Raw genomic sequence first — 16,885 nt, 5'->3', positions numbered from 1 at the left:
CACGGAAAACTTTTCTGTCAAAGTTTCTAGAACTTTTGACTGGCACACTGAGCATGCCCAGCATGCCATAATCCCTGTAGCCACAGGGGACTCCCTTCAGTCTCTTTTTTTCCGAGCTGCAGTTTGCATCGCGGTTAGGAGCTCTGTGAGAACTCAAAATTTTCCTCATGGAAAAAACTTGAAGATGACTTCATTAAAGAGTTTCCTCATAGGGGTCTCCCATCGAGATATTGTTTTTCATTGCTCGGCTCAGTGTGCTGCAGCAGTCAAAAAAGCAAATAGAATGTTAGGAATTATTAAGAAGGGAATGGTTAATAGAACGGAAAATGTCATAATGCCTCTATATCGCTCCATGGTGAGACCACACCTTGAATACTGTGTACAATTCTGGTCGCCGCATCTCAAAAAATATATAGTTGCGATGGAGAAGGTACAAAGAAGGGCAACCAAAATGATAAAGGGGATGGAACAGCTTCCCTATGAGGAAAGGCTGAAGAGGTTAGGGCTGTTCAGCTTGGAGAAGAGACGGCTGAGGGGGGATATGATGGAGGTCTTTAAGATCATGAGAGGTCTTGAACGAGTAGATGTGACTTATTTTCACTTTCGAATAATAGAAGGACTAGGGGGCATTCCATGAAGTTAGCAAGTAGCACATTTAAGACTAATCAGAGAAAATTCTTTTTCACTCAACGTACAATAAAGCTCTGGAATTTGTTGCCAGAAGATGTGGTTAGTGCAGTTAGTGTAGCTGGGTTCAAAAAAAGGTTTGGATAAGTTCTTGGAGGAGAAGTCCATTAATGGCTATTAATCAATTTTACTTAGAGAATAGCCACTGCAATTAATTGCCTCAGTAGCACGGGATCTTCTTAGTGTTTGGGTAATTGCCAGGTTCTTGTGGCCTGGTTTTGGCCTCTGTTGGAAACAGGATGCTGGGCTTGATGGACCCTTGGTCTGACCCAGTATGGCAATTTCTTATGTTCTTATTCACTGTCCCCGGTCGGTTCCTGCCCCTACCTTTTTTCGGTGTCCGCAGGCCATCGACCGTTTTTGGGACTCAATCTCTGCCATCATGGCAGAAAATGTCCGGAGTGCTCCCGTACCATGTCGATTACCAATCCACATGATGCCTGTTTGCTGTGCCTCAGCTCATCACACGACTGTTCTCACTGCCCAAGTTGTGCCCAGATGACTCCGAAGGGTAGGCGGGCAAGATGGAGACCCTGTTTAAAATCAAGTTGACTCCCATCGACGTCCACTCAATCGTCACCGGCAGGAGCAAAGAAATTATTCATCAAACTTCGCCAGGAGCACCAGGGCAGTGGTGACCGTCCATCACAGACTCCATCTAAAGCATCCGTATCATCTTCCTCGGTGCTGGAGAAAGGCCGGACCAAGCTCCATGCGAAGCATCGACACCGGCATAGATGCGAGTCTACTCCCAGTGCCGGCACCGGCACTGCATCGGCCTCGATGGCTGAGTCGATTGTGAAGAGGACACGGGTAGAGGAGCCTTTAACCCCCTCTCCACCCGAAAATCCAAGGCGATCCCCACAGATATCGGTGCCGGGTACTGAAGCCCCACAAGTCCCTGTGGAGGTGCCAGTAGCGCCTCCTTTGCCTCCCCCTTTAGCTGCAATATCTACGCCAGCTTTCAGGGAGGAACTGGACGGTTTCATCTGCCAGGCAGTGCTCGATGCTCTCCCGAGACTTACAGCCATCAATGCCGGCCCCCATACTGACACAGGAGCCATCGATATTTACACCATTGCTAACCAAACTGGATACACTCATCGGTGCCCTTCCGACACAACCCAGGCCACCAATGCAACCCGCAAAGTCTCTGAAACTCCCGATTCCCATTCTGGGATCCTCAGAAGATGAAGGCATGGACTCCAGTTCCCTTTCAACACAGAATCCAGGTCCATCAGGGCTCTCGGGACCGAGAGGTCCACGTTTCCCCTCGATGCCTTCGGTGCTGCCGAAACCCATATCGGTGCCACTGCATCTTCCATCACAGCCATCGAGGGATCCATCGGTGCCAACACGTCCTACAGTATCAACCTTCTTCCCTCCCTCAGGATCTCGACTAGAGACCTTTTCTGACACATGGGAAAACGTCACCAACACATCCATGGAGGACATCTTATCAGAACCATCTCCTCTGGAAGAAAGGATAAAATCTCCCCCAGAAGATCTCTCTTTTGCTAATTTTGTAAGGGAGATGTCAGAGACAATCCCCTTTGACCTGATTACAGAGAAGGACACACGCCATAAAACATTGGAAGTTCTCCAATTTGTTGATGCTCCGAAAGAAGTTATGGCTATCTCTGTCCACGAAGTGCTAGTGGATCTCCAGCATAGTCTCTGGGAGCATCCTTGATCTGTCCAGCCAGTGAATAAGAGGACAGATGCAACTTATCTGGTCCAACATATTCCTGGATTCTAAAAACCACAACTACTCCATCAGTCAGTGGTAGTTGAGTCCACACAGAAGGCCAGAAGACGGCGACCTCACTCTTCAACACCTCCTGGCAAAGACCAAAAATTTCTTGATATTTTGGGTCACAAGATGTTTCAGGGCTCTATGCTAGTGTCACGCATAGCTTGCATACGAACTTTTCATGACAGTATCAAAGGAATCTCTGGAAGCAGGTTCAGGGAATAGCCGACTCTCTTCCCCAACAACAGGAAGATAGTCTCAACGCCATATTACAGAAACGCCTTGAGGCTGGGCAATATGAGGTTCGTACTGCTTACGACTCCTTTGAAACAGCTTCTCGCTTGTCGGGAATGGGAATCAGCACAAGGAGGTGGGCCTGGCTGAAAGCATCTGACTTGAGACCTGAAAGTCCAAGACAAACTTGCTGATTTGCCATGTACTGGTGAAAACCTATTCAGAGACAAGATACAAGATGCAGTGGCTCAACTAAAAGACCATAATGAGACACTGCGGCAATTATCCACAGTTACTACCGAGGCCCCTTCCTCTGCAAGAAGATCCACCAGAAGGGACCCTAGAAAACCATTTTATCACCCACGCAGATACTACCCACCTACATCTCGCGTGAGGCCAACCAAGCCGTCTCAGAGAGCACATCCTCGACAGCCCAAGACATCCAGGCCTCAGCCACCACCACAAACAGGCCAAGCCTCTGGATTTTGAGACCTATCCAGAGAACAGCAGCTGCTCCACAAATCCAGATCTGCCAGTAGGAGGTCGAATTCACCACTTCATAACCAACTAGCTCAACATTACCACAGACCAATGGGTCTGTGGTAATGTTGTGCATCCACAGTGGATTGGGTGGTGAGTCCGGGGGTACCATGAGGTACCCCCGGACTTACCACCCAATCCACTGTGGTACCTCATGGTACCCCCGGACTTACCACCCAATCCACTGTGGATGCAAAAAGATCACACGTCTTCTAGAGTCAGAACTGTCCACCCTTCTGGGTGCCAGGGCTGTGGAACCTGTTCTCCGGGCACAGCAGGACAGAGGGTTCTACTCCGGCTATTTTGTCATTCCAAAGAAATCAGGCAGCCTCCGCCCCATCTTAGACCTCTGCGATCTCAACAAATTTCTACGAAAAGAAAAATTCAGGATGGTGTCATTGGGCACCATGCTTCCCCTTCTGCAAAAAGGAGATCGGCTCTGTTCTCTGGATCTTCAAGACGCTTATGCTCACATTCCAATATTCCTACATCACCGCAAGTACCTGCGTTTTTTTTTAGTGGGACATCAACGCTTTCAGTACCGGGTCCTGCCTTTCGGACTTGCCTCGGCACCCCGTGTATTTACAAAGTGACTAGCAATGGCTGCGGCCCATCACGCAAGAAAAGCATACACGTCTTTCCTTACCTGGACGACTGGCTCATCAAGAGCCAATCCAAGCAAGGTGCTCTCGACGCTCTCAAGCTCACTATCAATCTACTACACTCTTTGGGATTTCTCATCAATTACCAAAAATCCCTCCTGACTCCATCTCACCTCCTTACTTTCATCGGAGCAGATTTGGACACCATAGTCGCTAAGGCCTTCCTGCCCAACGACAGTGCAGTCACACTCTCCAAGCTAGTTTCATCTCTGCACACAAAAGTAACAGCCTCAGCCCATCAATTCCTAATGTATGTTGTGGCTTCCACGGTCCACATCACTCCTATGGCCAGGCTGGCCATGAGAATAACTCAATGGACTTTGAAATCTCAGTGGCTCCAAGCCAGTCAACCGCTTTCATCCCAGATTCAAGTAACCCACCAGTTACGTTTATCGCTTCTCTGGTGGACGAACAAAGCCAATTTGCTAACAGGTCTACCCTTTCAGCAAACCAGTTCTGCAAGTAACTTTAACCACAGACGCATCCAACTTGGGTTGGGGAGTTCATGTGAACAAACTCAAGGTACTTGGACAAAGCTTGAAGCAACGTTTCAGATCAACTTCCTAGAACTTCAAGCTATACGTTATGCTTTTTATGCGTTCAAGGACTGCCTTTCACACAAGACTGTTCTCATACAAACAGAAAACACAGTTGCAGTGGTACTTGAACAAACAGGGAGGAACAGGCTCTTATCTCCTCTGCCAAGAAGCCGCACAGATCTGGGCCTGGGCCCTTGCACACTCCATGTATCTCTGGGCCACTTATCTGGCAGGCATACAGAACTTAGTAGCAGATTGCCTCAGCTGACAGTTCCATCCCCATGAGTGGTCTCTGGATCCTGTGGTAACGACCAGAATCTTTCAACACTGGGGTCAAGCAACAATAGACCTCTTTGCATCCAAACTGAATCACAAAGTGGACAGATTCTGCCCCCTGCACAGGCAACCAAACAAGTTAGTCATGGACGCCTTCGCTCACCCCTGGAACACAGGCCTCCTATACGCGTATCCCCCGATACCGCTGATAGCCAAACCTCTCATGAAGCTACAACAGTACAAAGGTCAATGATACTCATAGCCCCGTATTGGCCTTGACAAGTATGGTTCCCATGCTTCTTGACATCTCGATCAGAGAACCCATTTGCCTGGGCACAGCGCCCACTCTCATACTCAGAACAAGGCATGTTATGCCATCTGAACCTTCAGACCCTATCCTTCATAGCCTGGACGTTGAAAGCTTGATCCTACAACCGCTCAATCTTTCAACTGATGTCTCTCAAGTGCTTGTAGCTTCACGAAAGCCTTCCACACGAAAATCCTATCCTCTAAGTGGAAAAGATTTACCATATGGTGCTCGCAAAAAGGTATTGACCCTTTTTCTTGCCCCAACTTCCATCTCTATTAGACTACTTCTGGCACCTTCAGACTCTGGTCTCCAGACTTCCTCGGTGAGGGTACCTGAGTGCCATCTCAGCATACCACAAAGGAATTGGGGATGCCCCGGTAACAGTGCAACCCCTTGTGAGTAGGTTTATGAGTGGCCTACTACAACTCAAAGACCCCCTACTACGGCCACCAGTCATTGAAAGGGACCTAATGTAGTATTTACAAGGCTCATGCGCTCCCCGTTTGAGCCTTGCACTCCTGCGATGTTAAATTTCTTACATGGAAAGTTCTCTTCCTAGTAGCCATTACATCTGCTTGAAGGGTTAATGAGTTACAAGCACTTGTCACATAACTCAACCCTTAGAAGGTTCCCTACATGACCGTGTGGTCCTCCGTACTCACCCTAAATTCCTTCCCAAGGTGGTTACTGATTTCACTTGAATCTGTCTATAGTCTTGCCCACATTTTTTCCCAAGGCCTCACTCTCACCAGGGCGAGAGAGTTTACACACCTTGGACTGTAAACGTGCACTTGCATTTTACTTAGATCACACTGCAGTCCATTAGGAAATCCACCCAACTCTTTGTTTCTTTTGATAAAAACAAGCCAGGAGTTGCAGGGGCAAACAAAATCTCTCCCACTGGCTAACAGACTGTATCGAATTCTGCTATGAAAAGCAGGCCTTTCTCTACAGGGACGAGTGAAGGCACACTCAGTAAGAGCCATGGCAACCTCAGTAGCACACTATCTCTCAGTACCGATTGCTGAGAGCTGTAAAGCTGCAGCATGGAGCTCTCTTCACACATTTGCAGCACAATACTGCCTAGATAAGGAAGGACGTCAAGACTCTGCCTTTGGCCAATCCATCTTGAAGAACTTATTTCCAGTATAATTCCAACTCCTTCCACATCCACCTGCTGTGATTTTCAAGCTGCCTCATTTTTTCCCAACAAGCAACACCAGTTGTTGTGCTGTAGTACAAGTTGTACGCTGTTGGTCCAAAACAGATATGGTCAGCCTGTAGCTGTGAGGACTACCATCCTGCTTGTCCTGGGAGAAAGCAGAGTTGCTTACCTGTAACAGGTATTCTCCCAGGACAGCAGGATGTAGTCCTCACGAAACCCACCCACCACCCCGCGGAGTTGGGTCTGAAACATTTTATTTTATTTTTTTCGCTCGCACCTTTTGCTACAAACGAGACTGAAGGGAGACCCCTGTGGCTACAGGGATTATGGCATGCTGGGCATGCTCAGTGTGCCAGTCAAAAGTTCTAGAAACTTTGACAGAAAAATTTTCCATGACAGGGCTCCGTCCAGTGATACGAGGACTACATCCTGCTATCCTGGGAGAACACCTGTTACAGGGTAAGCAACTCTTTCTATTACACACAGCTTGCAAAGCATGTAGGCTACAATGTTGCCAGCACCCTCTTGCGACCACCAGCAAAACAGCACTGGCAAACAGACTATCCTCAAGTGAATAATTGATCTAGTAATTAAGGTAAAGGGTATGGAAAATTAACAAAAGGATAGTTTACACATCTTAATCAGAGGGTTGTTTTGAGAATTTTACAGTCTCTGAATTGATTTATTCTTCACGAATCGATTATCTTTTATCCTTCCTGTCTTTGTGGGTCAGTGTATTCTGACATTTTTAAGTTAGTTTATATGTATTTTTGATTTAGGTTTTTGCACCTCTAGCGTGTCCGTGAGCCATTGCATGGTTTTAAGATGTTGCAGCATAATTGCTGAAATACAGACCTGAATGTTTTTATTTGTCCATACAATATTGCCCATACTTCTGTCTTTCTACATTATCTTATCTTTGACAGGAAAGTGATGAAGACATGCAATAATGTCTCTTGGCTTATTGCACATTGGCTTCCTCAAAGCCCTGTGTGCCCTCTAGCTCTCCGTCTGAGAATTCTCATGACAGAATAAGCCTGCAGATATCCTTTACCATCTGGACACTTTTTGAGAACTCTTCCTCCTCAGGCATTCCTCTAATCTGGATGTTGTCTTTCCGGGAATGATTTTCAAGATCTTCTATTTTATGTAAACGATCATGCTGACCCCGTGCCACCTGCTGTTTTTTCCTGCTGCGTAATATCCTCTGCCTGCTACTCTCCACATCCATTACCCGCTGACCCAGATCAGCTAATCTGCGGCATATTTCTCAGACTACACTCAAGCTCCTGCTTCACAGAAACGATCTTTTTAAGATCACAGAACCAAGACAAAACGTCTACTCATCAGCCCACTCTTTCCAGACTCCAGGCCTCCTCCTTTCGACAATGCTGATGCACCGGAAAATGAGAATTCTTACAGGTTGATAGATAAATAGAAATTGGCCAAGTTATCATGCATACAATAATTTCTAAAGCCAACCGCATAATGCTGAACTACTTTTAAAATTTCATTTAATTACAAGTTTTTGCGCTTAAAATTTTCAAGACATGCTGCCTGCATTTATGAAGCATCTATAATATTTACCTGCAATAAACAGATGTCACTGTGCACAGTATTTGTTTCCACTTGCTAAATACAGACACCAACTTGTGTGAATCAGATATATTTTGTTTAAAGCTAGGATACATTACGGCCTCTGATTATTTTAAATTCTCTATTCCCCATTTTACCTGCTATCGCCACTGCTGGTCCGATATCTAAGAACCAAAGTAAAACTTTGGTAAACAGGACAACTTGGATAGAAAACACTCCCCACAGTTAAGACAAATGCCTCCCAGCCAGTTGAAGTGCCTCAGATGTAAGGTTTTTTTGTGGCTTACCTCAAGGCATACGTGCATCTCACCTCTGATGTGGCAAGTGAATAATCACCAACCCCTGTCCATATGCCCCTCTATTTTCACTGAACAGAATATCTCCAATTCTAGCTTCCAATACAAACAAAACTATTACTAAGCTACAATCATTTTGTCTTGGTAGGGCACAATGAAAACTATTTTATCCATCATCAACAATACTAGCCAGGGGTAGTCTCACCATGAATGTGTATAATAAGTCTAGTCCTGTTTTATGAAGAGGAACACTAAACAGTAAGTTTGCTAACTGTAAACAGTGTTCTCTCTAGACAGCAAGATGAATAAACCATGACGTTAGCGATATCATCCAATGGCACCAATGGATGAAAGGAATGGCACAGTCCTCTCTCTCAGTTCATAGAACTTTTATTCTACTGAGCCTGTGCAAGAATTCCTGCAGACATTACATTGTGAGCTCCTCAGTCGATTTTAGAGCTAAAGTCAAGCTCGGTAGAAAACATGGGATGCCAGAGAAACCCAAGCAATAACCAGATTTTACTATCTTGAGAACCCAGGAGTCTCTGGTAATCTTATGCCATTCCTCCGGTTAGAGACGAATTCTCTCCACTACCAGAGAGAACGAGTGCTGGGTTTGGTCAAACACTTGGTCCAGGTTTGGGCTAGACCTGCTGTGTTGCTTTTGGTTGGCATCGTTCAAGCTGCTGACTCTTGAGCCAGAAGTTGCTGATGCTAGAGAAGCAGAGGCAGAACCAGATACACTACTGGAATTGCCAGAAAGGGCATCTCTGGAAGTATGACCACTTAAAACCACAGTAGTGCCGGTTGAGAGTCACTGGACTGCCACATGTTGCTCCTTGATTTGTTTCTCGGTCTCCAAAGAGATGACCTCCCAGGCAGGGGATGTCTGCTAACTTATCGTGGACATCGCTGCATAAATTGCTGGCTCTCAACCAACCCATTTGGCATGTTCCAATGGAGGCTTATGAGAAGCGTGCCGTCGTATAGAACATCTTGTAAACTGAATGAATAAGATGGCATATACACTCTTCAGCATCTGGGAATGGCTTGGGTATTGAGAGCTGCTATTCCCTGGAGGAATAGATGGTTTCAAATTTTTTTTAATGCAATCATATAAGCATTAAACCATATAGAACTGGTGAGCAGAAAAACGTGCATCAAGCATGGACCTCTAGAACACCTTTTAATCAAAATTGTCCAGGAGCCTATGGTCTTTTCCTGGTGGAGTGTGAGAAATATTTTTTCTTTGCTCATTGTAGAGTTTACTCTTCTACAACTATTTGATGCAACAGCTGCACTACTCCAAAACCCAGAGTCTTCTGGACTCTATACTTAAGGTCTAGTTTCCTGGCTACTGGGCCGCAAGAAATAAGATTCTCCCACATTCTTATCTGAAACTCTTACAGGATAGCATAGATTAGAATGGCTGCTTGTTCCACCAAGGTATTTAGGATCTGGAGAAGGCCGAAGACTTCTGTGCGAAGGACCTTGCCCTTACAGACATTAACACCGAACCAACTTGTCCAGAAACCTGGAATCTAAGGTCCTCAGGTGAAGACAAGTATTCCAAAGTCTCAAGTACTGGGTCAGAAGGTATTTTCGTCAAACCCTCCTCAGATTCTAGAGGCAAGGGAACAATAATCAGGATTCCAATGATGAAGTAGGTGACATGGGAGGGGTCCTTGATCACCTTGGAGGATTGTATTTCTGGTGAACATCCTCCCATTGCAAGGGAGTGCCAAGGACTAGAAAAACCCCACAGGGGTTTTGATGGAGTTAGTCGGGTTATTGGGACTCCTTCTTGCAGGAGTAAATGATATCCTGGAAAGGAGAGGTTGAAGAGTTCCTTCCTTATCCTTAGCTGCCAGAGAAGTAAAGAAAGTCTTCATCAACTCTGTCACTTAGTCTAAGGGCTGATATGCCCTCTGGCTGGACATCAGAAGTGTGCATCTTAGTTTCTTCAGAAACTAAGATGCACATCCACTAGATTTTGTAACATTTGTCCTGGGGGCTGGTTAGAGATTAAGGGGACAAGGGAGCAAATGGGGTCTGATATGTCCAGGCATAGGCCTTTCTCCTGTGACCTTGATGGGGACAGTGCTCTAGAAATTGGCGGAGGTAAGTGAAGCATATCTCCTACCCATGAAAATCTTTCTAAATGCATGGAAGGAACCGAGTTTCATCAGAAGCACAGTGCCCTGGTTCAGCGACAATGCAGTAGCTTGCTCCAAAGTAGGAGGAGTCTAAGGAAGGAGCAGCAATGGTGATCGGACCTCAATGCTTTAATAAATGGTGCATCGGCTGCTGCTGAGGACCAATGCTTTTTCGATGCCAGTTGTGCTGGCGGCTCCCAAGAGTGGGACGACTACTTTTTAGTAGGGCTCAAGCTTCGTGACTTAATTTGTTTGCTCAACCACGAGGATTTGACCTGCTCCAGCAAGCGAGAGACTATCTCTTGAGGAGTTCCTGCTCAACAGCACCCAGGGATCAAGTCAAGGCTCCGCTCTTGCAGGAGGACTAGTTGCAACTCTTCACAGCCTAGCGCAGTTCCTCCATTTTCCAGGCTGTGGATTTCTTGAAACAGAGACATCCAGTCACAGTTGTAGCAATTTGCCTGGTCATGATTTGGTCTTAGGCAGCAATAACAGATGTTGTATCCATCAGTAATGGACATTTTCCTACCACATAAAAACAGCTTTTGAAGCCAATAATGGTGGGTTTCTTGTTGGACATCCTGTGAAGAAAAAGGGGATTTTTAGGAGGCTCTATGAGTTTTACCTCACCTTGGTGAGACTTGAAAATTGTTTTCCTGGGTTGCCGTTGGAGAGATCAGGATGCCGGGTTCCCCGACGTCAGAGGGAGGCGCCGGAAGAACTCTAGAAAAAGCACCTCCCCTCCGGCGCATCGCCAAAGCCGTGCGCGCCCCGACTTTGCCCGACTTTGCCCCTATTTGTTTCTTATATCTCAATATAAGGAATGAGCTGCATAGTCAAGTTTTTTCTTTTTCAATTCTCTATTTGGATTATTATCATGCCTGCGAAGAGGAAGGGGAAAATTCGGGTTTTCCCTCCAGAACCCATGCCCTCAGCCTCAACGCAACTAGAGATTCACAAATTCTTGACCCAGCTGGGGAAGCAAGGAGCCGATGAGTCCATTGGAACTCCTCAAGGAGGAGAGATGAGGAGCTCCTGTGATGAGGCGTCCTTAAGCCCGGATAGTAGACCACCACCGGCCCAACGCTCTTGTGAGGAGCAGACTGCCCAGCCATTGACCCAGTTTAGGGAAGAAGTGACTGAGCAGGAGGGAGTCTCCTCCCCGAATACAGAAGATCTACCGTAGATGACAACCAGGCCTGAAAAGGTAACCCTTGAGGCAATTTGGGATGCAGTGAAAAGTTTGAGTGGCGCCGTGACTAGGCTAGAAAAAAAGTTGGACACAATAACATTAGAATATCAAGGGAAGTTGCAATTAGTCCAGACTAATTTTTCAGAGATATCCAAGGTGGTTAATAAAAATGAGGAAAATATCTAAGCGATCCAAAAGTTAAATGTAATGGTAGTTAAAGATCAAATTGCTACATCTCATTGCTTGGAATTATTAGAGAATAAGGCCAGACACTTAAATGTTCGAATTACCAATTTTCCACAGGTTTTGGGTGAGTTACCTTATACCTCGTTTAAAAAATATCTTAAAGATGTATTGTTATATACAGATGATGAAATGTCATCTATAAATTCGTGTTACTTTTTATTTAAAAAATCTCCTGTACCACCTAATTTATCCAATTTCTTGGAAGATTTAACTTTGGATGTGTTCCATAGAAATACTTTGATTGTTTCCTTTATTGTGACAAAGGACATAATGTTAAGATTACTTACCTGGTAATCTCCTTTTCCTTAGTGTATGCAGATGGACTCAAAACAAATGGGTATAGTGTGCTCGTGCTAGCAGTTGGAGACTGATCCGACGTCAGCACGGGTACATATACCCCCACAGGAAGTGAAGCAATTCAGTAATCTTCCTTGCAAAAGCTGTTATAGCCATATGTGTACTGACCGATCGATTAATCAACAGGATTACCCTGACAATTGATGGTAGCTGGAGACCGCCAGTGTTCTCAAACCGGAAGGCATCGACACCTGGCAGGGTGGAAGCCCTATTACAAGCAAACATGGCTCACCGTGAGTCAGCGAATCCCCATGTATACCGGCAAGCCGGGCGGGATGCTGAGTCCATCTGCATACACTAAGGAAAAGGAGATTACCAGGTAAGTAATCTTAACATTTCCTAGCGTGTAGCAGATGGACTCAAAACAAATGGGATGTACAAAAGCTACTCCCGGACTGGGCGGGAGGCTGCCCGAGGACCGTTTAGGATTGTCCTCGCAAATGCTGTGTCCTCCCTGGCCTGAACGTCCAGAAGGTAGAATCTGGAGAAGGTATGGAGGGAGGACCATGTCGCCGCTTTGCATATCTCTGCAGGCGACAGCAGCTTAGTTTCTGCCCAAGAGGCTGATTGTGCTCTGGTAGAATGAGCCTTGACCTGTAGAGGTGGTGGTTTTCCTGCCTCTACGTAGGCTGCCTTGATAACTTCTTTAATCCAGCGGGCGATGGTCGGCCGTGAGGCCGCTTTCCCCTTGCTTCTCTTCCCACTGTGCAGGACGAACAGATGGTCCGTCTTTCGTACTGCTTCTGATATTTCCAGATATCTGGACAGCAGACTGCCGATGTAGAGATGACGTAGTATTCGACCTTCTTCCGATTTCTGCAAACCTTCCGTGGTAGGCAAGGATATGGTTTGGTTGAGATGAAAGTGGGAGACCACTTTGGGTAAAAAGGAAGGAACTGTACGGAGATGGATAGCCTCTGAAGTGATTCTAAGAATTTAGTCGATAGAATTTGGAAAACACGCTCAGCGAGCGTGGGTAGCTCCAAACTGCTTTGGAGACGGAAATTACTGAATTGCTTCACTTCCTGTGGGGGTATATGTACCCTTGCTGACGTTCAGATCCGTCTCCAACTGCTAGCATGAGCACACTATACCCATTTGTTTGAGTCCATCTGCTACACGCTAGGAAAGTATCTTATAAAAAAATATTTTCAGAAATTTCCAACTAGTTTTCATGGACAAATTGTACAAATATATCCTGATTTAGCTCCCATCACCAGGTTACATCGTAGAGAATTTCTTAAGTTTAGACAAAGAGTAATCTCGTTGGGTTTACCTTTTTTTCTACGATATCTCTGTAGATGTGAGTTAAAGAAAGGGGATGCGAGGTATGTGTTTTTCAAATGTGAAAAGCTCCAACGTTTGTGAAGCTCAACAACCCACTGCACTCTACGTCATTGCCTAATAGTTTGTCAGCAAATGAGGTTTATTACCTTTAAGTGAGTAACTACTATAGGCTTTAGCATTATAAATTCCAGCTGGTATTATGTAAAGCTATAGATATTTATTTTTCCAGGTTTATCTCCTTTGTATCCTGCTTCCTTATAGCCTCATTTTTTTTTTCTATTTAAGAAAATGTTTTCTGTTCCTCTTATGTTCAAATATGCAATTTTGGAGTGTATCTTGATAATGTATAAAAGATTTCTTTTCTGCATGTAATTGAGAGAATCTATGTAAGAACTTAACTATGTTTAATTGCTGTATATTTGAAATTTGAAATCGATAAAGAATTTTTTTTAAAAAGGGAGATTTTTTTGCTTAAATACAGCACTGAAAATAGTTGTTGGGGGCTGCCAATACAGTGAGGCAAAGTTTACTGAATACACCAAAACAGCTCAATAAAAAAACAACACACACACGTGGTGCATGTCTGGGCTGATGCACAGGCGAAAAACAGACAGAAAGGCTAACGAGGCACACACCCCCCACACGGAAACTCCTTGCACATGCTCAGGTAGAACAAATGTTCAATGAGCTAAGAGAGAAGTGTCCATTCAGTGCCAGTCAGACGATGTCACCCATGTGTCATGGCTAATTCAGTTCTGCTTGTCAATGAAGAACTACAATATTACCAGTAGTTGTACTGCTAAACTAAATTACATGATTTAGCATCTTACTTCTAATTAGAAAGGGAAAATATTTCCAATTTTACCTTTGCAATGTTTCCATACAGCAGAACAGATTAAAGACTCTGGAGCAGTTCATCTTTGATGAATGTAGTCCACTAACCATAGCAACAGAACCCCCTGTAGGGATAACCCCTAGCATGTATGAGGAGGAGGAAGCCTGGGGTAGAGGGTAAGCAACCAGCTCTGGTGTGTCCCTTGATCCATTCTGTACTGGTTCGGTAAAGGTAACAGAGAGCCATGAGATCCTGCAGACAAGACAGTAATTAAATCACTCTCCATATAGACAGGAAATAAGCATATAAACATATCTTTTAATTTACATGAAATAAAATGTAAGTGTCTAAAGTATGGTTCCAACTAGGGAATGAGAATTTCACACTAACCAGATGAAAATCTCAGACTGATGGCAGGAAGGTCACTGGTAATATGGTGTTAAATTATTTTTGTTACTGATTTGCATGTTTGATCTTCCAACTTTGGCATGTCAAAGGAACTATATTCCATTACATTTTAAATACTCCCCTTCCAAATATAAAGGAAAGACAAATTGACCTTCCAGATGGTAACCAGATACTATTAAGTTGTGATGTTATTCTCCAACGAGAAAGCCATTTAACCCAATCAATAAGTATAAACCATCATTTCCAGACTATTTCATGATCCATTCATACCTTAACCTAGTTTAAAAAAAAAAAAAAAAAAGTGACCACAAATATCATCCCTGCTCATCCTCCAAAAAACCCTTCACAAATGCAAAATATCAGGGGCCCCACAATGATAGCTTCAAATCGAAACCACCCCTATCTCAGGTCCTGCGTAATAAAATCATCTCTTAACTGGGCTTTGGGACTTTTGTATGTATTGCTGCCTTCTTATTAAAGACATTTGTACTAGCATGGAGCCGTACATTTTGAGACATTTAGTATAAGGAAAATGTTATATTTAATATATTCTGGGAACACAATGAACTGATATGGACGGCAGTGGAAGAAAAGGGGTTGAAAGTTCAGGTAAAAGACAATGGGGTAGGGATCATCTCATCTACCTAAAGTGGAAGAATCACAACTGGGCAGATTAGATGGGCCAATTTGGTCTTTTCCTGCTGCCACTTAGTAAAGCGCAGTTGCTTACCTGTAACAGGTGTTCTCCTAGGACAGCAGGATGTTAGTCCTCATAGATGGGTGACATCATAAGAACATAAGAAATTGCCATGCTGGATCAGACCAAGGGTCCATCAAGCCCAGCATCCTGTTTCCAACAGAGGCCCAAAACCAGGCCACAAGAACCTGGCAATTACCTAAACACTAAGAAGATCCCATGCTACTGATGCAATTAAATAGCAGTGGCTATTCCCTAAGTAAAATTGATTAATAGCCATTAATGGACTTCTCCTCCAAGAACTTATCCAAACCTTTTTTGAACCCAGCTACACTAACTGCACTAACCACATCCTCTGGCAACAAATTCCAGAGCTTTATTGTGCGTTGAGTGAAAAAGAATTTTCTCCGATTAGTCTTAAATGTGCTACTTGCTAACTTCATGGAATGCCCCCTAGTCCTTCTATTATACGAAAGTGTAAATAACCGAGTCACATCTACTCGTTCAAGACCTCTCATGATCTTAAAGACCTCTATTATATCCCCCCTCAGCAGTCTCTTCTCCAAGCTGAAAAGCCATAACCTCTTCAGCCTTTCCTCATAGGGGAGCTGTTCCATCCCCTTTATCATTTTGGTTGCCCTTCTCTGTACCTTCTCCATCGCAACTATATATTTTTTGAAATGCTGTGACCAGAATTGTACACAGTATTCAAGTTGCGGTCTCATCATGGAGCGATACAGAGGCATTATGACATTTTCCATTCTATTAACCATTCCCTTTCTAATAATTCTTAACATTCTATTTGTTTTTTTGACTGCTGCAGCACACTGAGCCGACGATTTTAAAGTATTATCCACTATGATGCCTAGATCTTTTTCCTGGGTGGTAGCTCCTAATATGGAACCTAACATCGTGTAACTACAGCAAGGGTTATTTTTCCCTATATGCAACACCTTGCACTTATCCACATTAAATTTCATCTGCCATTTGGATGCCCAATCTTCCAGTCTTGCAAGGTCATCCTGTAATGTATCACAATCCGCTTGTGATCTAACTACTCTGAATAATTTTGTATCATCTGCAAATTTGATAACCTCACTCATCGTATTCCTTTCCAGATCATTTATAAATATTGAAAAGCACCGGTCCAAGTACAGATCCCTGAGGCACGCCACCGTTTACCCTTTTCCACTGAGAAAATTGTCCATTTAATCCTACTCTCGGTTTCCTATCTTTTAACCAGTTTGTAATCCACGAAAGGACATTGCCTCTTATCCCATGACTTTTTAGTTTTCTTAGAAGCCTCTCATGAGGGACTTTGTCAAAAGCCTTCTGAAAATCCAAATACACTACATCTATTGTTCACCTTTATCCACTTGTTTATTAACCCCTTCAAAAAAATGAAGCAGATTTGTTAGGCAAGACTTCCCTTGGGTAAATCCATGTTGACTGTGTCCCATTAAATCATGTCTTTCTATATGCTCTACGATTTTGATCTTGAGAATAGTTTCCACCATTTTTCCCAGCACTGAAGTCAGGCTTACTGGTCTATAGTTACCCAGATCGCCCCTGGATCCTTTTTTAAATATTGGGGTTACATTGGCCACCCTCCAGTCTTCAGGTACAATGGATGATTTTAATGATGGGTT

General features: G+C 44.3%; 1 protein-coding gene across 1 annotated transcript in view; it reads right to left on the bottom strand.

Moving 5' to 3' along the window:
- HNRNPLL (heterogeneous nuclear ribonucleoprotein L like) overlaps positions 1–16,885 on the bottom strand; it is a 289,432-nt gene that overhangs the window by 18,935 nt on the left and 253,612 nt on the right. The window contains 3 exon segments of the mRNA XM_029596807.1: positions 14,162–14,181; positions 14,184–14,342; positions 14,345–14,383. Of these exon segments, the coding sequence (XP_029452667.1) occupies positions 14,162–14,181; positions 14,184–14,342; positions 14,345–14,383 (218 nt within the window).

This window comes from Rhinatrema bivittatum, chromosome 3 (genome assembly GCF_901001135.1).
Source record: "Rhinatrema bivittatum chromosome 3, aRhiBiv1.1, whole genome shotgun sequence".
In the NCBI taxonomy this organism is placed as follows: domain Eukaryota; kingdom Metazoa; phylum Chordata; class Amphibia; order Gymnophiona; family Rhinatrematidae; genus Rhinatrema; species Rhinatrema bivittatum.
The sequence above is the reverse complement of the archived record's forward strand: the minus strand, read 5'-3'. Positions and strand labels throughout refer to the sequence as shown.